The sequence below is a fragment of the Trachinotus anak genome, unplaced genomic scaffold (assembly GCF_046630095.1).
Source record: "Trachinotus anak isolate AG129_WGS33_773 ecotype Australia unplaced genomic scaffold, CSIRO_AGI_Tana_v1 ptg000005l, whole genome shotgun sequence".
NCBI lineage: Eukaryota > Metazoa > Chordata > Actinopteri > Carangiformes > Carangidae > Trachinotus > Trachinotus anak.
Genome location: NW_027273856.1, coordinates 24,405,372 through 24,433,305, shown reverse-complemented (window position 1 = coordinate 24,433,305; position 27,934 = coordinate 24,405,372). Strand labels below are relative to the sequence as shown.

The 27,934-nt window shown below is 40.0% G+C and overlaps 1 protein-coding gene across 1 annotated transcript; it reads left to right on the top strand.

Moving 5' to 3' along the window:
* Window positions 1-153: 153 nt before the first annotated feature.
* LOC139622088 (potassium channel subfamily K member 2-like) lies at window positions 154-27,934 on the top strand. Its single transcript, XM_071479214.1, has 7 exons — window positions 154-551; window positions 2,250-2,563; window positions 11,709-11,826; window positions 17,221-17,381; window positions 20,269-20,464; window positions 22,586-22,728; window positions 26,081-27,934. Coding segments are annotated over exons 1-7 (1,290 nt in total). The 5' UTR covers window positions 154-550; the 3' UTR covers window positions 26,438-27,934.

Sequence of the window (27,934 nt, the reverse complement as noted above, 5' to 3'; positions counted from 1 at the left end):
AATAGACATACAATCATAATCTAAAAATAAAAAATCCTCAGGACGGTTGGACAAACTTAAATATTATGATTATGTGAAATTCTGCAGCATGGGAAGCAGCTTCACTCCCTCTCTTTCCAGCAGAAGCGCACATTGTCCACAGCAGAGCAGTGCGCAGCGCTCGCAGCCTGTCACACTGGTGAGGTACCCCCTCTGACCAGTACAACCCCAACCCCTTTTCTCACATAAAGCCCCCGCAGCGGGCACCATGTCTCCAAACACCCGGACGGATTTCGTGGAAGCCGTCGGTTCCCCCCGTTCCCTTTACGCTCCGTCTTAGCGTGTCTGTCGGTGGGAACGAGATGTCCTGGATGTATTTTCTCCGGAGATTGTAAAGTGGAGAGAGGCGCAGCTCGCCGAGACCATGTGGAGAGCGGCCACGTCCCTCAGTGGCTGCACCTGAGACAGAGAGCCACTCTGAGGGGATCAACCATCGCTTGCACTTTGGTGGGGAAGAAGGTCCGATGATGATGATTCGATGAGGACACAAAGAGAGAAGAGATGGTAGAGAAGTAAGTGGGAAAACAACTAGTTGCAATTCAACACTAGAATGGTGAAAAGATCACACATCTTCTGCATGACTTGTATAAACCAGCTGCTAAATTCGCAGGGTATAATCAACATAAATATTATTATAAATATTCTAATAGTGACATTATTGAGTGAACTGTGGCATCTTTAATTTCTCTTGTTCGAAACTATGAGTATTTGAACTTATGTCTTCATGATACTTTTACTGTTTTATTGTAAATGTGCCATCCAGTGTATTCTTGCATGCATGTGAGGTTTGATTTTTCATTGAGAAAACCCCATTTAAAAATGTTTTCCGCAGTTATGTAATTCAACAACTATTAACACAACCCTTAGAGAGGATTTGTATTTTAAGGGTTTATTTCACATGGTTTCATCTTGTTACTGAGGGAAAGCGCCTGTCCATCAGTTGTTTACGGTAAAATACTGGCTATAGGGACCGCAAGGGGTGATTATGTAATTGCATCTACTGTAGCAAGCTGTTCGGCAAAGAGTGTGTAATTTTTATGAGCTTCCATTCGGCCATTGTGTTCATTTATATTGTGGGACCCCAAAGCAGCAAAAAAATAATAATAATAATAAATAAAAAATAAATAAATTAAAAAAAAAATCGCCAGCAGCGTGTTCCACTGTACATATATCAGAATTATGTAATAGATAGCTCCAACCTAAAGAGGTCTTTATTTTTATTACACTGGAAATACAAACTTCACATCTGAATACTAGGATATTACGAAGGAGCCTGAACCCAGGAAGAAGTCACGATTCACATAATTAGATCAAGCTCGGAAGAGGAAGCTAAGAGATGAAAATATATGCCTTTAAGTCCTGATATGACTGTAAATGTTATGTGCATTGAACGCTGTGTGAATGAAAATTGCACTATACCCACTGCAGATCATTCAATGTTGAGGGGAGGCGCTGTTTTACTAGTTTATTATGGAAAGAAATAAAAGTATCATGAGAGAAATAGGCTGTACAGTAGCGACACAGAGGTGGGCTCATTAAGTTCCCATGTGTCAAATATTCATGAGTACATGACTGAAAGGCTGTGATTCAACTGCATTTGAAATGGGTGGAAATAATAAAGGCTATTATTAAGAATATTCTGCATTAGCGCTCAGAGATAGATTTGTCCTGGATGAGTTTAATATCAATGACTTACTGACAGTAGTGACTATGTTGTAATAGATTTTAATAATTAAGTTTAAAGTAAAGATGAGTGCTTACCCAAATTTCTTGGGATGGTTATTGCCTCATAATATATTTAATTTTTCTGGTATATAGAGCTGTAACGGTTGGTGGATCAATTGATCAGCCTAGTTGTTTTTTGTTTTTTTTTTATATATTTATTTTTTAAGATTTGAACTGTTGGTTGGACAAACAAGACGGAAGATTACCACGTGCTCTGAGAAACTGAAATGAGCATTTTTCACCACTTTGTCAGTCATCAGACCAGTTAATGCAGAAAATAATCAACAGAAGAAACAACAATTAAAATTTATGAGAATTTTAATGCTCATCTTGAATTGTCTGAACCCTAGCTGGTACACATTGTAGCCTGTTTATGCCTGTGGTAGTGCCGACGATAGATAGATAGCGAGACAGATAGACACATAGACAGGTAGACAGGTAGACAAATTGATATTGATCCACATTAATCAGTTCCTTCCTCACAGTGGCCGCACCTGACCTTCTTGACCCGAAGTCTGCTGCCCACAACTCCAAACCTCGCCTGTCCTTCTCGGCAAAACCGGTTGTGCTGAACACTCCAGAGGATGAGTGTGACACCCGCACTACTGTCATGAGGTGGAAAACTGTGTCGGCCATCTTCTTCCTGGTGGTGCTCTACCTAATTATTGGGGCAACAGTGTTCAGAGCGCTGGAGCAGCCTCATGAGAGCTCCCAGAAACTGGCAATTCTTGCAGAAAAACTGGAATTCTTGGCCGTGCACGCCTGCGTAAACTCCTCTGAGCTAGAGGATCTGGTAAAGGTAGGCGAAAGCATTAACGTCATAAATAATTCAAATCTTTTCTCTTCTGCAGGTGATGACCAACATGATGAATATTCTGCAGATTTTCTATGAATTGGGTTATAATACAGTATTCTACAAAAAAAGAAAAAAAAAAACAAAAAAAAAAAAACACACACACACTGAGGTTAATATTGTGGACACAATGATTGGGAGTAAACACTGCCAGACCTTTAACCTAAGGACATGTTGTTTTTTTAGCCAGTCAAACAACCAAAGGAGGCTCTCTTATATCAGATATTATCCATATTTCACTTACCATGGTTTTACATCTTACGCTCTACTGGATTACAAGACATTGCATTTTGAATTTCAACACAAAACACAGCTGTTCATTTCCTGTTTCCAGCCGACAGTTTTTTAAAGCATGAGCAACATGGTTCCATAATTTGAACAAAAGCTTATTTAACCTAAAACATCATCTTTCCCTGAACCTAACCATCTTGTTTTTGTACATAAACCATACCAAATCTTACTGTGATTTGAAATAAAAAGGAAACCATCAAAGGAAACCTGAAGTGCAGGTTTTATTTTCTTAAAGCGGTGCTATTTACAAGTCAAACATATGTTAATTGCTTTACTTATAATTTAATATAGACTTACTGTAGCCAAGTAATTCACTGTGAAGTAGTATGTAGACCAAAAAAAACAAAAAAAAAAAAGAAAAATATATAAATAAAGGCCCCTCTAAGTAAACACTAAAGCACACTCAATGGAATTCATTCATTCAACATTCATTACTTTTAAATTAGAAAAATGTGACTAAAATAAATATGCAATGTAAATATCAGGAGGCTTCTGAGTGAGCAGTCTTCTGATAAAAGACATCCACTGATTCCATGACTCTTCCTTTATGGATTAGTGGATCTCATCAGCAACCAAACTTGTCAGGGCTGATGAAAAGCATTTCCTCTTGGGGAATCCAGCTGCTATATTGGACTTGTGGATGATGATTACTCCTCTAATGTGCCAGAGCTGAAAGGTCTTTCAATCCCCAGGGAAACTGATTTGTCTACCTAATTTTGGCCCAAGGACTGAACCATTTCTGTGATTCTGTTGTAGCACTAAAAGGGGCCTCCAAGTGCCAGAACATCCCCCAACCTCACTGTGACACACCGTAGTGTGAGAAATTAAATTAATAATGATCACAAAAATACATATTTTTAATTTTTAAGTCAAACATTTTAATTATATATAAATATACCTGTCATTTATATGGTCAGAAGGATTACTGTTTGGCTCTTAAAGCATATGATCTATATGTACACAGCAACCGCAGTCCTTTAATGACAAAATTAATTTATATTGTCTTCTCCCATATCTTAGTTTACCTTTAAATTAACCAGAAATGTTGGATATCAAAATTTTTGGTTAACACATATTCAAAATTTTATTTTACAATTTCCTTACTCAGTTTCTTAACTGCATGGACAGCAGTACAGAACTGCTATCATTCTTAGTATACATATTTCATTATCACCACAAACATCTCATTCCAACTGCCTCATTATGATTACAAGACTAAAGACTAATACTACAGTTTGTGTTGCCACTTGTGTGAGTGTGAACATCTGAATAAACCTATGAAATGAACAGAGCGATCACATCTCTAAAGCTTGCAGGGCTAAAAACAATAGTTAGTCAATATAGCACAGCAGCTGTTGAGTGAGACTGTCAGTGTAGTGTCTAATATGGATAAAGCCCTGGTGAAAAGCCCTTATTGTAATGAGCAGCCAGCACATGCCCTCTGGTTTTAACACAGCTATAACAAGATACTGTGTAGATTTTTTTTTTTTTTTTTTTTTCACGGTTACATCTCTGGGTTTCAGTATTTATGAGAGGTACAGGTATCAAAGTCTAGTTTTCTGCATATTTACCTTTATTCTGAATAAAATGTAGATATTGTAAGTTTAATTGAATGTATCCACACACATTTGGTTCAGATCAATCATGCTGAAGGTATAGAGGTGCAAGGTTTTATCCTTATAAATCATTATTTATCAGCCTTTTTTGTTGGTCAGGTCAAAGGTTAAGTATTAATCAATTAGATTTTCAGTCATGTTTGAATTGAATATGTATATAATATTTCAGTGAAAACCACACTGAAAGCCATTTTTTCTTTATCATTTCGGGAATTGTTGTGCACTACATTGGCATTTAATGAAATATATTTTATATATATATATATATATATATATATATATATATATATATATATATATATATATATATATATTGAAACATATTAAATGTATTTTATGTAGGTTCTGACCACATTAAAACTGACCCAGGCTGACAAGGATTTATTACTGAACAATTTTCAGTGCCCAACTATGTAAATGAGCCTGTTTTTGATTAAGAGGAGCCAATAACAGATGGCAGTGGCTTTGAGATGCTGAGTTAATGTTCAAAGATGGTGATAATGCTTTCTGTCTTGAGATCATTATCTGTCAGATTGACTGTGGGATAATGATCTCTTGTCAACATCGAAGCTGCTTTCTTGTTAAGAAAGACAAACAATGGAAAATGATATGTCAGGCGTGTGGTATTCTTCAGCAAGTGTGAATGCTGAAGCAATCTCTTCATGTTTGTCATTATAATTATCACAATTTCTCTTTTCTGTTTCCTTCGACAGGCCATTAGTTTGTGTGGCACAGTCACCATAACTGTTACTGTTGCTTTTTCTGGTGGTGCAAACATTTGACTTGGTAGAGATTAAATAGGTTGGAAGCAACAGAATTAATAAAAGCAGCAAACAGTAGCAGCAGCTGATTCGTCAATTTAGAAAGAATAGTGCTCTTTGTTCACTGCACCACTTTTTTGCGGTGTGGCTCTAGGGATGGCAATGTATGCCAACCACTTTGGCCACCATGTTGTACAGACTGTTATTGTTGGTGTTTTGTTGGTGATCTGCTGAGGTCAAACATTTCACTTATCCAGGGAATTATCTCTACATCTACAAGGTCACTAGACACTAATACAAGATCAACCTCAGTTTTCCATTGGTAAAGTTGTGGAAAGTATGTGGTGCTTTTTTTTGGTATCACCAAGAGAGCTGAGGCGATACCAAAAGGTGATGTGAAAGAACTACAGAAGACTGTTTGGTCAGAGGGAATCATTGTGCAACAACCTGAACAAATCCATTATTTATAAACAGCCAAACAGGCTGTTAAATTTCTGTTAGTTATTGTACTATACTTTTACTATGGCATCCCACAAAACTATGCTGTGGTCAATTCAGGTGGTTTCTATGTTTCCTTTCAATTTCATCTATTCACGTTGAATATGAAAGCTTTGTGCGTTGTTGCTATAGTAACGATGCTGCACTGAGGCTTCTTTTTCCACCTAATTAGGAAATGTTAGCATGCTAACACGCTAAAAATAGTAAACATTACACCTGCATGTTAACATTGTTGTCTGTGCCAAAGTGGCGTCTCACAGAGCTAATAGAATGGGTAGCAAGAGGTTAAAAAAAAAAAAAAAAAAAAAAAAAAAAAAAAAAAATCTATGAACAGTTAATTTGTAAGAAACCAAGGGTTGTGCCCAAGAATGCTGCTTACCTTTGCCTACAGGGATGTCTTATAATAGTCTGGCTTTGTCTGCAACAGCCAAAACTTAATTGACGGAAAACTGTCCCCTGCCCCTAAAAATGTCTTTCAGTGAGTTGAACATTTGTTTTTTAGGCAAAGGCTGACTCTTTCTGTCACTGACCTTTCTGCTGAATCAGTCTGAGCTCATTACAGTTTACAAAAACAGACAGGTTACATAGGGTGATCTCAGTCCTGGACCTCAGAAACAAACTGCAGAATGAACAGAATTAATTACTGGCTCAACTGTTTAAGCTTAGGAAAACTCAGCAATTTGCCTGTGGGAAGCATTTAGGGGCATTTTAATGTTTTCATAATGTTATCAGGCTATTTGTGAGCCAATTTAAATAGAGCGGCTCTAACAAAAAAAAAAACAAACTGTTGTTTTACCAGATAACAGTTCAATGAAACGGTTCTGCCAATCAGATAGCTCAGTTCAGCAGCCTTCCAAGCAACTACTTCTCTTCTGATGATTTATTGATACACAGCTTCAACACAGGTGTCCCCCACTCACTTTTACTTAATTATGTATGCAAACGCACACGCGTCAACCTTTGTAGGCTCCCACTGATCAAAAGCCAGTCAGCAGAGGATTGAGGTGAGATGTGCTCTCAAAGGGAGTAATTAAAAAAAGTGAGTGATGTCAGAAAGCTCAGACGATTCAATCTCTCCTGGCTCAGCTTGTAGACAGCCAGTGCGGTCTTCACATTATCCCATCTTATTTTTCCGTGACCATAGTTAGTTTGCATACAACTGAGTATCAAAACAGTGAATTAATGTGGCCGCTTTGGCTGGAAAACAAAGGAGGCTGACTGAGCCAAGCCTGTCTGATTGTGTGGTTTGATGTATGATGTTTAGAGGCACAGTGGATGTAGGGTTTCAGAATTTTATCTTTGAACCCTCTCTTTTATTGTATTTGGAAATGATTAGAGATAAAACTGATAAAAAAAACTGTAATGGGCTGGAAGTAGCAGCACAGGAAGGGAGGACCCAGACACACAGGAAGGGAGATGCAGTGAAGGAACTTAGTAGACAAAATCAGGCTTACAGACCAACAGGTGGACAAGCAAGCAGGCAGGCAGGTAACTAACAGGATTCCACAAACAGATAGCAGGCATATAGGGAAACACACAGACATAGGCGGGCAATCTGACCAGGAGCTGGTTTAAGTACCAGGTGGGAAAATTAGGAAAATGGGAACAGGTGTGTTAGTGGGCTGGGAAGCTCAGGTGACTGAGAACATGAGACAGATGAGCAGGTGGGTCTGGCAGTCATGTGACTGGGATAGGGAGGAAAGGACACAGGGACGGAGGCCAGGGCAGAGATAAGAGAGCCCAGAGACAAATAATGACAACTATTGATGGGTTCACCTTTCTACATAATGTGTATTGTGTCTGTGAATACATTTGTATCCAGTGTCTTTTGTGTTTCGGTTTTGTCTTTTGGGTGTCTCATTATGTATAGACTTTTTTCACTCAGGCAACTACGTTCAAATTTTGCCACATTCTATTTAAAACTGCATTCGTTGTCTTTTTTTCAACCAAAACCAAGCTAGACAAGTGTTACTATATCACAGTAGCCTAATGCCTTATGGAATAATTAATATTAGTGAAGTACAGTTAACTTGTTAGCAAACAGTTGCCTATTTACACATCCAGTAGACACGGAATAACATTAGCATCATGGAGTCATGTCTGTGTCTACCTGATTAATCTAAGTCCTATACACTTACTTTTAACTCTTTTCTTGGTCTCCATCAACTCCTAAGAAAAATTTCTGGCTCCTTAAGCTGCTAGATTCTCCACTATTTTATGTGCTAGTTTCTAACTAGGAAGTTAATGAGAGTGAAAAGTTGCTGGCCCCAAAACCAAAACAACAAGTCTACATTGAGCTGAGGAAAACTGCAGACTTGGGTGATAATTCTGTGTGAGTTCCTCATCGTCCTTATAACAACTAATGACAGTGATGACTTTTGATTTGAAAACGCCTTTCATTTACATTGTATTGGGGTTGAGAATATCGGAAAAGATGATCAAATAAAACCAAAACTATCTGCATGGTTAGATACCACCACAGGTAGTTCAATTCTGTCACCTGACAAAAACATTAAAAGCTCAGTCACCCAATATGAACGTAATTCCCAGGATTTGGACTCGTTAGTTTAGAGCTTTTTTGCTATGTCTTTGTGTATGTCAGCTTGTGTGAACACACAGTTTACTTGTAAACCTCGGATTACAGTGTTGAACACCATGAGCCCTTATCTCTCCACCTTCTGACCTGCCATGTCGAGTTAACTCTGTGTTGTTACATTAATGGCCGTTCCCACAATTTCCAATCCATTATTCATCCACTTCACGTCGTACACACTCTTTACTCACTTATCACACGCAACAGTCGTAGGTTAATGAAAGCTCTCTCAGTTTCACTAAGGATGATGGATCATAGCAGACAACACCGTGACACTGCAGTGACCCTGAACTGCACACGTGTGTGTGTGTGTGTGTGTGTGTGTGTGTATGCGCAGGAAAAGCTGACAGTGGTAGTTCGGGAGGGCAGTGTTTCATGCTGTACATCATTGTATTAATACTCTGTTCCTGGAGGTTTATTGATATTGAACAAAAATAATGGAGATCATCAAAAGAAACTACTCCTCTACTAGTACGAGTCTTATATTTATTCAAGTGTACCACACAAGAATTATATCATTTTTATTGGTCTCAAGTTGAAAAAAGGGGAATAAAAGCTTTAGTCCAGTAAAGTATTCCACCGCAAAAACATTGTCTCTGTAGCAGTGTATGTTGCTCTGAGCTTTTCTCTTTCATTTCTCTCAGTACTGACTCTGTATCTTGAGAAGCCACTTGAACTAAGACACATTTTGCTGCAGTGAACTGGACCGTGTTAGCCACAGGTCTAAAAAAAAAAAAAAACACCCGGGTGAGAACAGGCTGAAGCCGCACTGACTGATCACTCATCTTGCTAGCTTTCAGTTGCAGATGCAGTTGGCAGAGATGGTGGAAGAATTACCACGCAAAATTGCTAGCAATTTCTGTGGGCCCTTGATTTCAGGCCTTGATTTTTATCAGCTGCAGATAGCTAACTAATTAAGCTAAAGTTAGCGCCATGAGATGTTTGAAATGAGACTCGAGCTGATCCTTCAACGTTTTCAGCTGATTCATTTTAATACAAGAACCCCACACAGGAGTCCTAAAAATGCACTTGATGGCTTCATATATGAGATCATGTTATAAGACTGAGAACGGCTGCATGTCCCAGGCATAAAGTACATTTGCACTTTTTTGAAGAGGCAAAGTTTGTGGTGTGAGGACTGGTCAACTCCATCTCTGTAAACTTCAAGTCCAGTCAAAAGTACAACAGAACACATGTTGTCCTTAACTCTGATATAGACGCATTCAGGAGCAGCTTCCACACAGCACAGTGGACATGGTAGTTGCTTTTTACATAACCTGTGACCCCACAAACTACCATAGGTTATAATGTGCTGCGTAGCTTTAAAAATAATGCACATTTACTACTGTAGGGATTGAGCTAGTTACCTGGGCAACCTTATATAAGAGCACATAAACAGACTTTTTCAGAGTGAAATAAAAATAAGTCAACACACACGCTTTTTTTTTTTTTGCAAACCACTTTAAGCATATGAAGAAACCCAAAGCTTGTGACAAGTTATGGTTGCTATGCTATGATTGGACTGTTGCTAGTTAGGGACAGGAGTTTATAGAACACTTAATTAATCAGGGGATCCTTATAAGTAGTATGGGATCATAAAATCTGTGTTACACACAAACACACAATAACCCCTGCATGGATGCACATCTTCCAGTGTGTGGCTCTGAGCCTCACAGCTCCTTATGTCTATGTTTAGATGATTGTAGGTGCGAGAAGCCGTGCAGTGGTTAGCTTTTCCTCCAGCTGGTGGCTTCACTCCTCTCTCCTGTGCTGTTGTGAGAGCACAGCCCTGAGTGGGAAAACATGTTGCTGTTCTGTTTCCTGTGCAGCCGTCTGCTGTCAAAAGGTCTTGTCACACTCAAAGCTGCAAAGCAGAGGCGGGTAGACTCGTGTCACACCTAGCGCTTGCCCACTCATTCACACTGAGTCAGTCAAATCACCTGTGGAAGATTTATCAACATAAAGACCCAGCTAGTATCACATCATAGTCATAGCCAGACTCCCCCTCTGGGGTCAGACAGAGTTTCTTTTTGCTTCAAAAAATCAATCAAGTTATACAGCCGATCTGCTTTCAATTAGAGTATCAATATCTCTGGTTTTTCATACGACCAAAATATAGCCTCATTGATCAGCTCTGCTGGGACACTTTCAACATGAAGCTGCTTCAGGCAAACTCTCCGTCATCTAAGACTTATAGGTAAAGCAAACACATACATAGAAGACAGGCCATGCTGCATATGAATGATTTTTCTCTGGTTGTTTTGTGTAAAAAACAGAACCCTCACTCTTACTGTTTAAACCAAACTCTAAATCTCAGCACTTGATTGTCTTCTGATGGTCTCCACAAAGCAGTTGTAAATGAAGATAATGGTGTAAAATTAGTTTAAAGTATAAATGAGTGAGACATTTAGCCTATAACCTTAATGAGTAATGTGAGGGATTTCAAATGATAGCAGTGCAGTTACTAATCCTAGAGGCGCTCCATTACTTTGATATTCTGGGGCTCCTCTTGTTTGCTTGTTTGGCTGAGCTACAAAAGTAATGCGATAAATAGTGGATGTAATTACTTTTGCAGTTGAGTAATTTGTAAAGTAATGTCATATGTTGATTGAGTAAAGTGATTACTATTTTCAAGTTACAGGCCCGACACCAAATATTAGAATGTTACAGTTTAATTACAAATCAAGTCTGGGCAGCCAGGTTCATAAATATTGTTTCTCTTCCTCTGCTAACGAGTCATACTCTTTGCTGTTTTTGTGTCCTTTAGACTGAATGAAAGAGAAATGGAATTTGATCAGGAATAAAAATGTCTGAATATAATTCATGCAAACACAGTGGGTTATAACGTGAATTTCTGCATCAGAAAGTGTGTTTCCAAAGTAGTGGGTGTGACTAAAGTGACCATCTCCAATAACTGCCTGCTTCTTTTTAGTTTATGGGCTTTAAGCTTGTAAAGTGAAGCTCTGCAATGAATGTGAATATGGGAAAATGTGGTTTGTCCAAACAGATAATGACGTGTTATTTATTTTTATGATATAACTGTGACAGCCTTTGCCCTCTTGTAAAAGAGTGCATGTAAGTCTTTTTTTCATTTCGTAAAGGTGACAGATGCTCCTCATTGTCTCTCACAGCTCCTAATTGGTTTTGGTTGGATGTTTATAATGGTTGTCATCTATTCCCCAAGAAACCTGATGCACACCACTAATTTCCTTATGTCCTCAGCCCACCTCATACCACTCTCCCCGTGAGAGACAGAGGGAGTGTGTGTGCTAACTTTCTTTTTTTGTTGTTTTTTTTTTTTGTTTTGTTTTGTTTTTAACTTTCCGCTCCAGCAAGTGGTTTCAGCAGTCCGAGCAGGTGTGAATCCATCAGGAAATTCATCCAATCAGACAAGCCTCTGGGACCTCAGTTCCTCCTTTTTCTTTGCTGGAACTGTAATCACCACCATCGGTAAGAAGAGTGATTTATTACTCCTGAGCAATTCAGTTCTCATGCTTTTCTTCTTTGTTGACTCCTCTGATAATACTTGTTGCATGCGACAAAAAAGCCTGCAAGATTTTTATATTTGTAAGTGTAGAAATGTTGGAAAGTGTCTCATAAGCACAGTTCATTTATCATTGTTCTGCATGCACAAAGCCAGCAGGGACACAGTGCAATCTTGGTGATCATTTTGGCATGAAATAGCACTTGCATAGCAAAATGACACACACAAACACCATCAGCTTTAGTAGTGCTTCATTGCACTAGGATTGCACTTGGACTAAAGTCACCACATTACAAAAAGTAGTTGGCCACATGCACTTGCACCCCAAGTTTGCACTTCCCTTTGCACTTACCCCCACTTTCACAAAAACAGAGCCTGTTATATTTCTCAGCAACAAAACAAAAGATGTTGGGTTCTCCTAAGATGAATTAATGACTCAAAATAAAATATCTTGACCTGAAAGCATGTATACCCGGGAGGTAGCTTAATAGGCATTTGTTTGAAAACCACGGCAAGCTATTACCCGAGCGCTGGACCGTAAGTGTCATTTAATCTTGCTCCACATCAGAATTAATCCCAAAGTGTGTGTCTGAATGAAGTGATTCAGCACTTTGTTGTGTTTTTCTTTAAAACTGATGAACTGAACAATAACTGTCACTTGAAGAGCTTAAAGGGATCTGACACTACACAAGAAGAATATGATTTTTAAGGCTCTCAGTGCTCATTTGCTCTTAGTTGCTGCAGTGTATAATCAAAGAGCTGTCATCTGCCTCAGCCTGTGGCACTTTCAAACACATATTAACACACTTCCCTTTTCCATCATCTTCTTTACACCATCGCTCTCTGTGTCACCTCCAGCTGTAAGAGCTTACTAATCAGGAAAAAGGAACAGCTCTCTCTCTCTCTCTCTCTCTCTCTGTCACACACACACACAAACAAACCCCCACACACACACACACAGAGCTGGTCTGACAGCTCATCTGGCTCCTCCAGTCGGACCTTGACAGATCAGTGCGTCTGTTCAGTGGGCTGCTGGGCTCCATTTCACATCTCTAGCATCCCGTCAGAGCTCCCCCTCCAATTAGAAAATATAATGCCCCGCTTTGTAAAAATATGATTCTGTTCTCTGGTTGGAAAATGAGTGTGCTTGTATTTTAGATTATCGGGTCTTACTACTTGCAAAGACAGTTTTAAAAGGATTTCTAGGTTTTGCTGCACTGCACCAACCTCCTCGTGCTCGTACCTCTGCTCACCAAAAACTGCAACAATTCATTGGCCACAGCCACAGCACACATGTGTTTCGTGAGCTGCTCTCCAGCATCGTGTCAGATCTCATTCTCCGCTTCCAATGACTTGATTTTTCCCCTCTGGTTGGAACAAACGTGTGTGTTTGTATCAGACTAAATCAATCATGTGTAGGCAGAGTGTGTAACCGCTGCACTGTGGGTTCTGCCCTCACCCACCTGAGAGCGAGTGTGTTGACTTTCTGTTTTTCGCTCAGGTGCTGCGGTGATTTCCAGAAATTCAGCTCGCTCTTTATGCAAGGCAGATTTACTGATGCTTGACTTGAACGTGTAGTGGTGCTTTCTCATGAAATGAGCCGTGGTAGTTTGTTAGCTGAAGCACAGAAAAAGGAGAGCTCTATGGCCTTACTTTTGTTTAGAGTGCATTGATTTGTTTTTTTTGTTTTTTTGCTTTTGTGGAAAAATCAAACATCAAGAATAGGTTGCAAAGAGAAGGTGCATGGAAATGGAAAAAAAAGTATTTTGGTACAAAGCAGAGAGCTTGGGCTCTGCTTTGTGTGTGCTTGTTAGAATAAATAGCATATAATTGCTGTTATGTCTGTTGGCAATCATCATAATTTTATCTGATTGGCACAAAATGTCTTGTGGCCATTGCTGCTATGCAGAGAAGCAACTCCTAAAGCCTTCGTGCAAATTCTTTGTCAGCGATCAACCCTTTAAAAAGCTCACAAGGTAAACTTTTCTGCAGCCATGTCAGACATTACACATTGTTTATATTCTCCTGTCTTAAATCAAGGTGGTTGGGCAAAAATCCGAATCCACAGATTGACTTGTTCACACTGAAAGCAAAGCAAAGCATCTTTCCCACACTTATTTTCATCTATATACTTTATCCAGATCTATCTCCGTCCTCCGCTCTCCTGGGAGTAAAAGAGGTGCATGAAAGATTGATCTCACAGCATCCCTCCCCACGGGATTCCTTAGTTAAGTCTCAGCCGCTGTTATATTCCTGCTGAAACTCACATTCCCCGCAGTGCGTAGATCAAAACAGATCTCGATCGAAGCATCCTTTGTTGCCTGTACGTGAAGAAATAGTCATTATAATTCATTTTTACACTCTTCTCCCCCTTGGACCCTGTTGTAAAGTTATTTCCAGTAGACCACAAGTGTCCTTATCCCCAAAATTATCTAAGTTTTATTTTGACATTTTGTGTGATGTACTGTACCATGAAAAACGTCCTTGTCTTTTTGTTCTTCTCGCTCGCCTCTTTGTTCTTGAATCTTAATGTGAAATCCACCATGGCCAACATCCAAATGTGTCTAATTATAGGGAGTATAGTTCTAGTGATAACAATGAGGCAATGTTTCCCTTATCATCTTTCTTTAATACTGCCTAAAACCTACCATAACAGGGTCTGATTGCAAATGAAACCAAAAAAAAACCCCACTGTGTGTTCAACAGAAGCTAATGAGGTCACTCAGGTCAATGTTGTGCCACCATTTTTCTCTCTTAGCATCATTTAATCAGTTTAGAAGGACGTCATTAAGCTTCTATTGTCTGCTGCAGTTGAATTAATTCCTTCAAGAGTACAAACCATGACACGTTACTGCATGTCAAACGGGCTTTTGTTTGTTTGTTTGGTTGTTTTCCACTTTAGCTCATTATAAAGTGGCCATCTTAAGGTTTATGTATTATTTATGCAGGCGATTGTTGTCGTAGTCAAGGGAGAAACTAATGAATTAATTATTTTTATTTGTTGTCTATTTGGTGTTTAACCTTTAATTGAAGTCATTTAAGGGAAACGTGTCTAAACAGAGAATGTGTCAAACTTTTGGGACAAATATATATGTTGCTTGAATTCATATCATTTTAAAATAAATACATAATTCCCCCCATTTTTAACAACTGTTAACTACTGGAATTATCTATTTAGCACATTCACGGATATTTATGTGACCCTGTTTTTCTGTATCTCTTATATTTGATTAGGACAGTTAACTGTGTCTTTAAACCAGTTCTACCCATTAGTGGTAACATTTTTTTCAGAGCTGGGCCTTCCACCTTAACGCTGACTAAACCACAAAGGTATACCAAGTTGAGAATATTGTCATGTGAAGTCCATTGCAGACAGTTGGACAACTTCTTCTTCACAATGCTCTGTTGAGTTTTCACCCTGTGAGGGTCTAGTGAAGACAGTGAGTGCACTTGTTCCAAAAGCCTATGACAATTTCCCTGGGGCGACAGCTCTGGCCTCGAGCCTTCGGGAAGGCCCATGGAAGTGATTTTTTTTTTTTGTGCCACCCACTATAAATCAAAATGTGATTGGTTAATTCATCTGACACTTTTTAAACAAACACACACAGCTGTGAGGGCTTCAGGCCTTCTGTCCCGGTTATGAAGTCCTAACTAATGAGTGAACCAGCTAACCTTTTCTCTGCCCAGAGACAATAACAAAAAAAAAAAAAAAAGAAAAATCTGTTTGGATAACTCTATTTCCATTGTTTTAGGACAGTAACCTTTCATTTCTGGAGCACATTTGATAGAAAATAAGGCTAAAATTAGAATTAGAAGAGAATGATGATGAAATAAAAGGGATTCAATATAACATTAAAAATGTTGATATGTTTGGCCTTCTGAACCTAACCTTTCATGTCTGATGTTGTGATAGAATTGAAAGATGAGATGAGACTATAAACAAAAATGTCTCTGTTTGATTCATTAAAAGAAAGAAAGAAAAAAAACCAAAAACAAAGACGAACTAAGTGCAGCTTTAAATTAGAGAGCTGCTGTTATTCCTTTGTTCTGTGTTGGCACCCAGAGGTGTTAAATACTAATCCAGCATCCTCTCTCCAATTGAACTAATCATGAAATTAGTAAGACCTGATTGGCAGTTTCTCTCACATTTAGTGTCAGCCTACTCCAATGTGAGACTGAAAAGTCATTAGAAGGCACCCTGCAGCTTCTATCCAGAGAGTGATGACTGCATTAATAAAGAAAAATGGATGGAGTTCATTATGCAGACCCCTTATGTAACGTTGAATAATGAAACTCCTGGTGTTGAATGTGGAGTCAGGTTTATGGACAGGTAAGGCACAGGTCTGTGGGTTTTTGTTTACCAGGATATGAACTTCTATGAAGCTCGGTGTGCTTTTCTAGCTGCACATGATTATGGGTTTGGAGAGAAGATGAAAGGCAGCGAACCAGTGATGGACTCCCATTTGTGTGTGTTTCTGTGTGAGTGTACATATAAAGCCCTGTGTACAGCATACTGTATCCGTCTTTTCATTTTCTGGTGTTCATCGTTTTCTTTATGTCAGTTTTTGTTAATGTCAGTGTTGCTTAGGACAGAGGGTGTGAATTATAAACTCTTGTCTGAGTCAGATTTCCATCTCACACTACTGAGATTTCACAAGGCTCAAAGCTATTCTGTTGCATCTCTGCGATGATGTTACAGCACAGTCAAGCTTTGTGAAAAGTTTTCTTGTCTGCCAAATATAGTTTAAACTCAAATTACTTCCCCTGCTAGCTTTGATGAAAATATGAGTCACACTAATAAGAAGCTGTATATGCAACAAATTGAAAAAAATGTTCTCTAACGAGGACCTCACTCCCCAGGACTGTCCTTCAGCACGTTGTTTGTAAGGCACTAGTATAACTTCCATGCCCTTGTAGAGCAACAAAGCATTCATGGGGTCTTTTTCCCCAGGGACAGGTCCCAAACAAAAACAACAGAGGATGGTTTACTCTGCACAGTAATATTAAATAAAGATAAATAAAATTCTCTTAATAGAAATAAATACCAGAACACTTTCCTTCAGAAATATAATATAAACCCACTTTGCTGCAACTGCAGAAAAAAACAGAGCATTTACAGGACATCTTTGCCTAAACAAACTTTTGTATTGTAACATATGTTTCATATTGTATGTAGCAAAAATACGGGAGTAGAGCTAAGAAAATGCATATGGTCCCAGAAAGAAGTCCACATTGAATAGACGAAGTGAAACTAGCAGCACAAGCAGTTCTTAAGGAAAATGAGCACTATACTCTCTGGCCTTTTAAATGAAAGCTGCCTGATGAAGTAATAATTTCTGTCTGTGTCTCCTTTCTGTCAGGATTTGGGAACATCTCTCCTCACACAGAGGGAGGGCGGATCTTCTGTATAATCTACGCTCTTCTGGGGATTCCTCTCTTTGGATTCTTGTTGGCTGGTGTTGGGGACCAGTTGGGGACAATTTTTGGGAAGGGCATCGCCAAAGTGGAGAAGATGATTGTGGTGAGATGCTTTGTTTATGTGTGCTCATTTGTGTCTGAGAAACTTTAGCACCTCTCTGTATGTTTACCTGTGTGCAATGAGCCATTTTATTTTGATGCATCTGACAATTTAATTATCCTGGTCGTGCGAGGGCAGCTGTAAAATTGCACTGCCGGAGCTGCTCCCATAAAGCACTGCAATTCCCAAGCGTCAAGGTTGTAACTGCAATGTAAGCGACCCTCGATACTTAAGTACAAAAATTCACATTCAAAAGTGCAGGATTTGTTTTTACCGCAGACTCCAGCGGTGTGGGAAGGAAATGCAGTTTTTGGGTTGCCATGTCAATAGACTCCAGGACAGCAAAATAAAATGCAGACAGTTTGTTTCAGTATTGAAAGCTCACATCAGTAAATTACAGTTGTTTTTTGAGTCATATTTCAAAATTCAGTAAATTTTTTCTGCCTCTTTTACTGAACTCACTGGACTGTTGCCATCATGTTATATTATTGTTTATGGCAGAGGAATAAACCAGCAGAGCGCGCACACACACACAAACACACACACACAGTTGAATACATCACTCTGAAATAATGATGTAGGCCTGTTTACCACACCGCAAGTCACACATTGACTTCTGTTCATATATACGCGCACACAGTAATAATATGCACACAAACACAAGTGCTACTGTTAGAAGGCGCCATCATTCATGTTGGATGTAGGGAGTATAAATGGACCCTGCAGCACAGTTTGGCTGATGGTTCGTCATTTCTCCTGAAAAACCAAATCAATCAAGCAGCTGCTCAGTGTACAAATCAATAAGGACGATATCTGACAGGAACAGTGACTGTCAAAGAGCTTCCACACCAAAAAAAGATTAAACAAGACTGAGACATTTTATTTTCCCATCATAAAATATGCTTTGCTTCATTGGTACTTTACAGAAACACCTCTGATGTTTATAAAATACATCATTTGTACAACGGACTGTGCAGCTGATTGATGAATTTGTCTGGAAGGATGATAATAAATCACAAAATCAATAATAACCTTTTCCAAACAGATACAGTGCAAAACAGACATAGAAAAGGGCATGCTGTAAATTCTAGCAGTGGGAATATTAAAAAACATGCACATAGACCCTGAAAATGACATTTTAAAAGCAATAAGAGATGCTGAAAAGAAAAGGCAAGAAGGAAAGAGATGCAGGTATACATCCTCACACTAATGGGCGAGTGTTCTGCAGTGTGTGGGGACATATGAGATAAATGTAGGCTTTTATCCTGAAACAAGCAGCAGTTATAGCCGATGTAAGAGTCAGCAGAGCACAGAGATTTGTTGGGAACATAGGTACACTATAATGAGTTCCTTAATATAATACTGTTGAGCATTGCCATTATGTGGTTTGAAAATGAAGCCCACCTGAATTTCTATAAAAGAGCATGACATTCAAAAAGGTGAAAAAAAGAAATATCAGATCAGCGCGCCGTATGATGACGGAAAAAACATAGAGTCTTGCACATACACGTACATTAGGTGATGAGTAGCTGATAACTTAAGGGCCCTTGCATACTCACTCATGTGCTGCAAGTGTGCCATTTGTTTTAATAAGGAAATACGCCAAAATGAAGGAGAGGAATGTATCTCGTTATTCAGAAAACTAATTACCAAAACCAAATAAAAACCAAACACTAGGCAGCAACAGGTAAATTAGGATTTAGTTTCATTGTTGGCTCTGTGGCCTCTCTCCCTGGGGAGGAGGAGAGAGGTTGGCAGCTTGTTTGAACAATGGAAATTGATTAACTGTGATAGTTGCTGAAGTCACTGCTGTGCCGTGTAGATACCGGCTGAGAAACCAACCACGGTTTCATCAGTCCTTTTAGAATACATTATAGTTTAGTCTGTAGCTAATTTGGTCCTGTAAGGCTCACTGTAGGTGTCTGTCAACTGTACACTTTGCATGGTGAAGTGAGGACATTAGAAATCACAGCGTGTGCTTCACCTCAGAGTGCTTTGGGCTTACATAACTGGAAGGGAAAAGGGCATGAAGCACAGGGAACCAGCTGAAAACACTCACCTCAAGTGAAAGCGCAGCAGAGAAAACAGCAGCAAGCAGAACACGCTCTAATGTACTGGAAATGTGATACAAAAGAGGCTTCAAGTCAGCAGGGCTCACGTGGACGTTCACTTCTCATAATTGCAGTGGATAGCACAGGCTGCGAATAAAACGAATCCCAGGATATCTGTTACTAGACTAAATATTTGATAAGTCATTGATATTACAGCACATATGAGGCATGTCAAGTCATGTGCCACCTCTCCGCAGCTCGGGTGGGCGTTCCATCTGACAGTCAGTGTTATGTCACACAAGCCTGGCAGCCTGACGTTTGAGATGTCAGAGAACAGCAAATGTATTCCTAGAAGGAGGTCAAAGGAAGTGACTCATCACAATGTGAAGGGGGCAAAAAAGAAAAGAAAGAAAAAAGCCTGTGGGAAATCTGAGAGAGGGAAATAGGCAGCGTGTTTTCAAGTGTTAATTTCCTCCACAGTCATTTGAGAAAAGGTTGTGTACTACAAGAAATCACTGGTACCTGTGGACTAAACGCAAAAAATGTTCCTGTTGGCCAAGTAACAAACACTATTTAAACAAGAAAACACTTGCTTCTGGTATTTGGATGAAAGAGATTTCTACATCACTCATCACATTGGATGGTAACACAGAACCATCAACCTTATTAAAATTCAAGCATTCATAACCTCTGCTCTCCTGTTGAGTGTTGAATTTCTTTCGAGCCTTTCCCTCTCTCTCCCACTAATTGAAAAGTACATCTTTCTTCATCTGGAATGATTTTTTTTTTTTTGAATGATGTTTTTTTTTCCTGTCAACTATTGTTTTATCTCCCTGCAGAAATGGAAAGTCAGCCAGACAAAGATCCGTGTAATCTCCACGCTACTCTTCATCCTGTTCGGGTGCCTCATCTTCGTGGCCCTGCCTGCCGTCATCTTCAAGCACATCGAAGGCTGGAGCACCCTCGAGTCCATCTACTTTGTTGTCATCACCCTCACCACCATCGGCTTCGGCGACTTTGTCGCTGGTGAAAAAGGTCACTCGATTTTCTTTTGTATTTATTGGCCGTCTTTCATTTTTATGTTTGGCACTCACTTTAAAATCGTTGTTTTTATGGTCGACTTATTCCCAGTTGAGTCTGTCTGACTCCACAGATGTGCATCACAGTGATAAGCCTCCCTTTGCCCTGCTATTATTTTCTGTGCTTGACATTATGATACATGTATTCTGACAGTTTTCCAAAGCATCTGAATCCCTGCTCTGTGTTTAGCACAGCCATCTGTTAAACCTAAACTCTAAAGTCATTTCTGCTAAAATATCTCACACAGGTTAGAAATGTTTACTCACAACTGTTAATAGCACTTTTAAATTGACATTATTGTTATTAGAAAACCATAATGATACCAAATAAGAAATAACATTTAACTGAACACATTAAATTACATACACACATTTTCTCCTTTTATTTTCACTTTCATACACATTTATCAGGGCCATCAGATGCTTTCTTGCTGAGAATTAGATGAGAGGTTTTCATGTCTGTGTGGTAAATATCAAGCTGGTGGCAGCAGCTGATTAGCTTAGCTTAGCATAAAAACTGGAAACAGGGGAAATAGCTAGCTTGATTCTGCCAATGGTCACAAAAATCAAACACCAGCATCACTAAATTGATGCAGAAAGCAAATTGTAAAAATGTGAATTTGTGTGCCAGATTATTTCTTCGCTTGCAACAGTTGCCAGGCAACAGGTGGAGACTATAAGAAGTCACTGTGGGTTATACAGATCAAACAATCAAGAAATAACGGAGTAAGTAATACATTCAGAGGTGTTAGGCAAATTTTGTTACCTTCTGACTATTTCCCCATGTTTCTGTTTCCATTCCACACACTGAACGTAAGAATATGTGTGTATGAGAGAAAAAAAGCTAGAGAGCCAGAAAAAGAGGGACTGGGCATGTGTACACCTTTAAGTGTGTGTGTGTATGTGTGTGTGTGTGTGTGTGTGTGTGTGTGTGAGCAGGTGGTATTAGCTTGATGTGACCTGCTTGGCAGTCAACAATGGAGAGGCAGATGGGAAAAATCACAAACACTTAGCTGCTAAATTAAATTTTCCTGCGCAGGCCTAATGATTATAGATTAGATTACACCACCTCTGCCAACCCCTGTAGTTACAGTAAACTAATCAGCGTGGACGACTGTTAGTTAAACCAGTGCTGTAATGGGTGCTTATCTAACTACACAGTGAGCAGGCTGCCTGTGCCGCTTCATCCCAGTTGATATTTTTTGAAGAGCTCATCCAACGGCACATAACATGGTGGGAGCAGAGACGGCATTTTAATGTACCGAAGGTAATGTCTAAGTAAATCCATGCAGCTGATGTAACGTGCACCCAGTACAGCTTCAGGTGTTTTATTGGATGTTTTACAGATACATTTATACCTTAGTAATATTTATCTGAATATCACAGAGAGGTGTGAAGCCAATGTGAATTTTATCATCCTTGTGCGTGTGTATAATAAAAACAGATCAGGGACCCTTTCATAAAAACCATTGCTCGATAGGGCATAGGTTTTAACTTTCATTCTGATAAACCTTCTTCCCTCATCAAGACTTTCTCCAAGTGTCTGACTGAGTTTATTTTCATGTGAATAGCCAACTCAGTCCTTGTCATGTTTTTTTAAAAAATGTGTGTTTTCATCTTACTGAAGAAAATAAGACAATAAACACTTGTCAAATCTAGTCACGATTCCACCATGTTGCTTTATATGCATTATCCACTCTTCATTATTAGAGAACCACAGTCACACATATTTCCAAGAAAATATAACAGCCCCTCAAAATTTTATTCTATGTGTGATATTGTGTAATTTTCCTCTTACTTACTGGTCTCAAAATTCTCTAATCTCTTTCTTTATATTCTTAAAAAAATGGTCCTGCCCATAAAGTCCAGGGACAATTAATGACCATGCTACTGCAGAAAGTCATGAAATGAAAAGAAAAAGGCCCATTAAATGATACAAGAATAAAAGTTAAAGAACGACTGCACCAGCTCCGCTTACACTAAAATCAGTCCTTCTTGATTTTGTTCTTTGTCTCATTAGGAAACAGTTTGGTGAGTAACACATGTATGGATAATGGATGATTATATCTGTCTGCAGGTGGGTCAGAGAATCCAGAGTACCTGAACTACTACAAGCCTGTGGTGTTGTTCTGGATCCTGGTGGGCCTTGCGTACTTTGCCGCCGTGCTCAGCATGATCGGAGACTGGTTCCGAGTCATCTCCAAGAAAACTAAGGAGGAGGTATGTGATGCTGTGTGTCAATTTAGACCTTAATTTTTGGTTGGAGCACAACAGTTGGGCTAGCTGACTGACTGAGTGATAGAGTTGAGTGATCGTGGTTCCGCCATTGGCCATCAGTCACAAGTCACTTGACTGAGTTGGAGTGTCCCCATTGACTGTTGCTCTGTCAAAATCAATTGGTGCAAACTGTTTCTATCAGGAAATGTACTTCTGGTGTGAACAGCCAAGCTACTGCTCGCGCAGCACAGAGTCGACTGGTCATTATTTCAAAGCAGAAAGAGAAAAACATGTAAATGAAAACAGCTTCATTGTTTACAGTGGTTCCAAAGCAGTTTTCAGCTATGTGCTCAAATGACCATACTTGGTCCAGCCATATACCAAGTTTTAACCTAGTCTTCTGTTATCAAGACCAAAGATATTTCAGTCCAGAATTATATTTTCTCCATTTAGGTAATTATTATAAAGAGTACGGTCTAGACCTCCTGTCCCATCCCACTCCCACAAAAATATTCCTTCTTCATACTAATCTCATGACAGAATAAAAAATAATCCTGTCAATCCTGTTCCAGTGTTGTGTTGTGTGTTGTGTGTAATAGTTTTGGCACAATGAATCATAGAAATGGCGACAGTACCCACTTTCAGACAGTCATACAGAAAAAAATGAGAGCTTGAGAGAGAAGGTCAAATCCTGTTCATGGGAAATAAAAACATGCTCAAAATATGTTCAGAGAAGATCACTAATACTAGAGCAGTTCCACCTGCATTAGACCACTTCATGCTGCTGCTTTACGTTGAACCCTGCACTCCTCTTCACCTGCCTAACCAGCGCAATATGACGAATATAATATTGTAGGTGGGGGCACATTTGCAGTAAATTTACCAGTGTGATCAAACCCATCCTCCCCTCATAGTGAGAGAGTAACACCTCACAGTGTTTTCCACTGCACTCTTCAGGCCATAAATCTAAAATGATGAATCTCCATCCCAGCTGCGCCCTGTGGAGTAAATACCATCTCATACAAGGGTTGGATTAAATATTTGGTGTGTTTCCAGTGGCTGCTGCTGATTAATAAGAGTGCTTGTTGTTCTGGCAGGTTCATATAAAAAGAAAAGAGCCATGCATCCACATCCACACTCAGCAAAAGCAGGAGCACTCCTGCACAAACCAACCTCAGGCCCATCTTATTTTCTTATTCTATGTGCCGTAACATAAGAGGGTGGGTAGTGGGTGGGGCAGGAGGGGCTATATGGCAGTCTGCAGTGGGAATCCTTTCACAGGCGTAGTTGGGAGTACAGCTTTGGAGCCTGTGAGCTCTACAGAAAATTACATTAGTGAGAGACAGTTGCAGTGGAAGGCTGGGGGGGGGGGGGGGGGGGGGGGGGGGGGGGGGGGGGGGGCAGAGAAAGTGAGCAGAAGGAGGAGACAGCACGTACTCAAGTGTTTTGTGCTCTATGTGCGCACACATACAGACACGCACACAATACATTTGAACTTAAGTGCTCAGAAGTCCTCTTTAAACAACCAATAAATGAATAAACAGCCTGGAGGAAGAGACCTAATGCATTATCGAGGTGAGGTCAATGATGTGTTCGCTCCTCTCCTCTCAAGGATCATAAACAAACACACTGTGCATACTGGATACAGTATATAGTCTCCAGAAACCTGGGCCACAAAGTCACACACTGCTCCCACGCAGAGGTCATTACTTGTTTACTGCCTGAGGCTCCTGGTTTAGAATAGACCTCACCAGTGAAGTGATGGGTGGGTAAGGTGTGAACATGTCTTGTTGCATCTGTAGAACAAAGCTGAAATGCTATTCACTGAATAATAGCTCTAAGGTTTTATACAAGGATTTATAGACTGATTAACTCTCAGCAAGATCGCAAACACATGCTATAAATGGCAGGTGCTGTAAGGGGCGACAGAACATGTGACACAGCCACAGAGACAGGAATTAGGTTATTTATTGCTGGGCACAGGGAAAAGATGGGTTGCTGGTTCAGAGGTAGGTGGAGCCGGGGACTGAGGCTGGAGCAGGAGCAGTGGGGCGCTGAGGGTGTGGGGGAAGGAGTTGAGCAGGGATCCAGAAGGAAGCCGCAGGGCAGAGGTATATCAGCACTCAGCAGACTTGAGGTGGTGGGGAGGTGGGGAAACAGTGGCTGGAGTCAGAGAAGGCTGGACTGTAGGGAGACAGAGAGCAAGATGAGTTCAGGGAAGCAAACAACAAGAACGAGATGCGTGCGCACAAACACACATGTGGAGGGAGAGGGGAGAGGGAGAGAGCAACTTAGGCTAGCCAGGCACCGAAGTTGAGGGCATAGCAGGTGATTGATTGATTGATTGATACTTTATTCATAGGGAAATTCAATAGTCCAGCAGCTATCACACACATGCAGTTTAAATTTATAGTCCAGGTCATGAGTCTTTGCCTTTGGCTGAGGCGTTATACAGCCTGATGGCAGTGGGGGCAAAGGAAGGACAAAGGTGATGCACCAGGTGCGGATATAACAGCAAGTATGTGGCTCCAAAACATTCACCTAAGTTATTAATTTGTATTTCTATTTTAAATCTCCACATCTGCAGTTGACCTTCATGATAGACGAACATTTACTGCAAACAATAGATTAGAAAGTTAGAGAGTTCTGTCATGGGCATCACTAATTGGAGAGCAGCGAGGATGTGGGAGAACGCTCAAGGCAAGAGGTGTTGCAGTGTGAAGATATTAATGGACATAGCATTTATGTTCACAAGACTGAACATTAATTATTAGTCAGCCGTTCACATTTAGACTATTCAGTTCTATTAACTTATTCTGTCTGACAATGCATATATAAAAAAAAGAGACGTGGCATTTGTGCATGTGTGATAGCTCATTATTTAACATTTTAAAAAAGACAGAAAAAATACCAGCATTGTTTCCAGTTTCCAGTTCCAGGAAATGTTTCAACCACAAATGGTCTTCAGCACTTCACAGCCTCGGTTAAATGTGAGGGTGTCTCTTTGTGCACATAACAGTTACTCAGCACCTGCAAAGAATTAAAGATGAATTTGTTTCCTGATTAAATATTTAAAGGATCATAGCAGTGTTTTAGCCTCTGAACTGCATATTTTATATGTTTTAGATTACATTTGAAATCTTCTACAACACACCTCTGAATTTTTTATTTCCAGACATTGGTTCTTGAAAATTCAGTCTGCACCAAATTCCACTAGTAGCCTATTCTTTAGACAACATGAAATCCGAAGCTAAACCACACTAACTGCAAATTCAGAATGCATGGACATTAATAGGGAGGAATAGTGTGTGTTTGATCACCTGCAGGCATCAATCTTCAGTCTCTCCCTCTGCAGGTCGGGGAGTTTCGGGCTCACGCAGCTGAGTGGACAGCAAATGTGTCAGCAGAGTTCAAAGAGACCCGGCGGCGGCTCAGCGTTGACATCTACGACAAGTTTCAGCGCGCTGCATCCATCAAGCGTAAGCTGTCATCTGAGCTGGGCATTAACACAGCCATCAACCAGGAAATGACCCCTGGCAAGAGGACGCTGTCGGCCAACCTGTGCGAGGACAGAGAGGCTTACCCCAACTTGACTCTCTCTCTCAGTCCCGTCCCGGGGGCCCTGGCCAGGAACGGCAGCCTCTATCTGAACGGCCTCAGCCCAGACTACGCAGACAGGCGGGAGATCGCCATCATTGAAACTCTCAAATGAAGAGCAGCGTGGGACGAGATTTAAGGAACTGAGCGAAACACATCTAGTACAGCACACACAATAAACACTGCTGTGCTGATTGACTGAGCATCAGTGATACTGTAAGCTACTCATACTCATTCGCCAAGTGGATTGTGCTCCAACCATTGATTGAAAACCTTGAGAGTCTGACTTAAACACCGATCAACCATCAGGCCCTGTGCTTTCATGTGCGTGTTTATTACTCACACACAAATAATCATACACGGTGTGATAGCTCAGTGGTTCCAACCTCTTTTCACTGCGTCTGTTTCGACATGACCGACAGCTGTGCGAGGGATTGAGCCAGATCAGAAGCATGCTCCTGAAAAAATGATTGTATCAGAGGCAGGAGGAGTTTTAAAAACTCCTCTCTGAGCAGGAGGGAAATGAAAGCCCATGTTGAGGTAGCACCACACAGAACATCATCTTCTCATATAGCCAGATAAAAAGCCCATAAACACATAATAATAAATGCATTCATCAAACTTAGAAAGCAATAGATGTACTAGATGTACTGTATCTGTGCTCATCTCCTGCTGAATTTCCAGGGGCCCTAAAATCTGCATCAGATAAAGAGGACCCTCACTGCTAAAACTACTGAGACTGTGGATTTTCTTTTAGTTTACACTTCTTACAATATGAATTTATAAGCCATGCATTCACCAGTTGGTCTGCCCTCACTAAAGAGACGAATGTTGACATTTTCATTCCTTTCGAGACTGACATTCATCTTCTCATCTGGAGGAATTACCCACTTGTGCCTTACTGAAAACCACACTGAACATGTGAGGATGGTGATGCATGAAAAACTGAGCAACACCTTGTCTGTCCACTTGTTATATATGAGCACAGTAGTAATAAAGACATGTAGGGGGCATCTTGGAAACAACAATATGAAGAAGAGGACACAGAATTTTTTATTTAACTCATTGTGGAGAAATTGCGTCTTGAGATATGATTAATAACTGGAAAATTGTCACTTTTGTGTCTGGCAGTTAGTTTTAGGTATTTACTATCAGACTTAATGTGCTGAGATAGTTACGCTAACCACACAGTGCCAGGCTCACTGATCTAACCCCACTCTCCCCCCATACCAAAGTAAAGATCCTGCTTTTCTGACAGAGGAATAAGAGAGATCCTCAGTTTGATCAAAGGATCATGAGTGATCTGTAGGTTTTGTGTTTTTTTTAATGAAACTGAACCCTAGAGCGTGGTGCCTCAACAAAGTCCCTGCATGTATGGTACTGTAGCAATGAAAGCTCTGGGGCTGTGAAGCATATCTTTACCTTACTGCTTTTCATGATTGAGGGATTGATTCCATCCATTTTGTCTTGCCAATACTGAATGTACACCATCAAAACCCTGTGTTTACTGTATATCACTGCAGTGACTCAACTATCAAGACTTCAGAGGTCTATGAGTTACATCAGATAGAAATTGAAGAATCGATTTAAATAAATGCCTCTCTGCCACTGG

Coding starts and splice junctions, on each gene's coding strand:
- LOC139622088 (XM_071479214.1), top strand. Junction 20,465..22,585: donor CTTTGTCGCTGGTGAAAAAG/GTCACTCGATTT, acceptor ATCTGTCTGCAG/GTGGGTCAGAGAATCCAGAG. Junction 22,729..26,080: donor CCAAGAAAACTAAGGAGGAG/GTATGTGATGCT, acceptor CTCCCTCTGCAG/GTCGGGGAGTTTCGGGCTCA.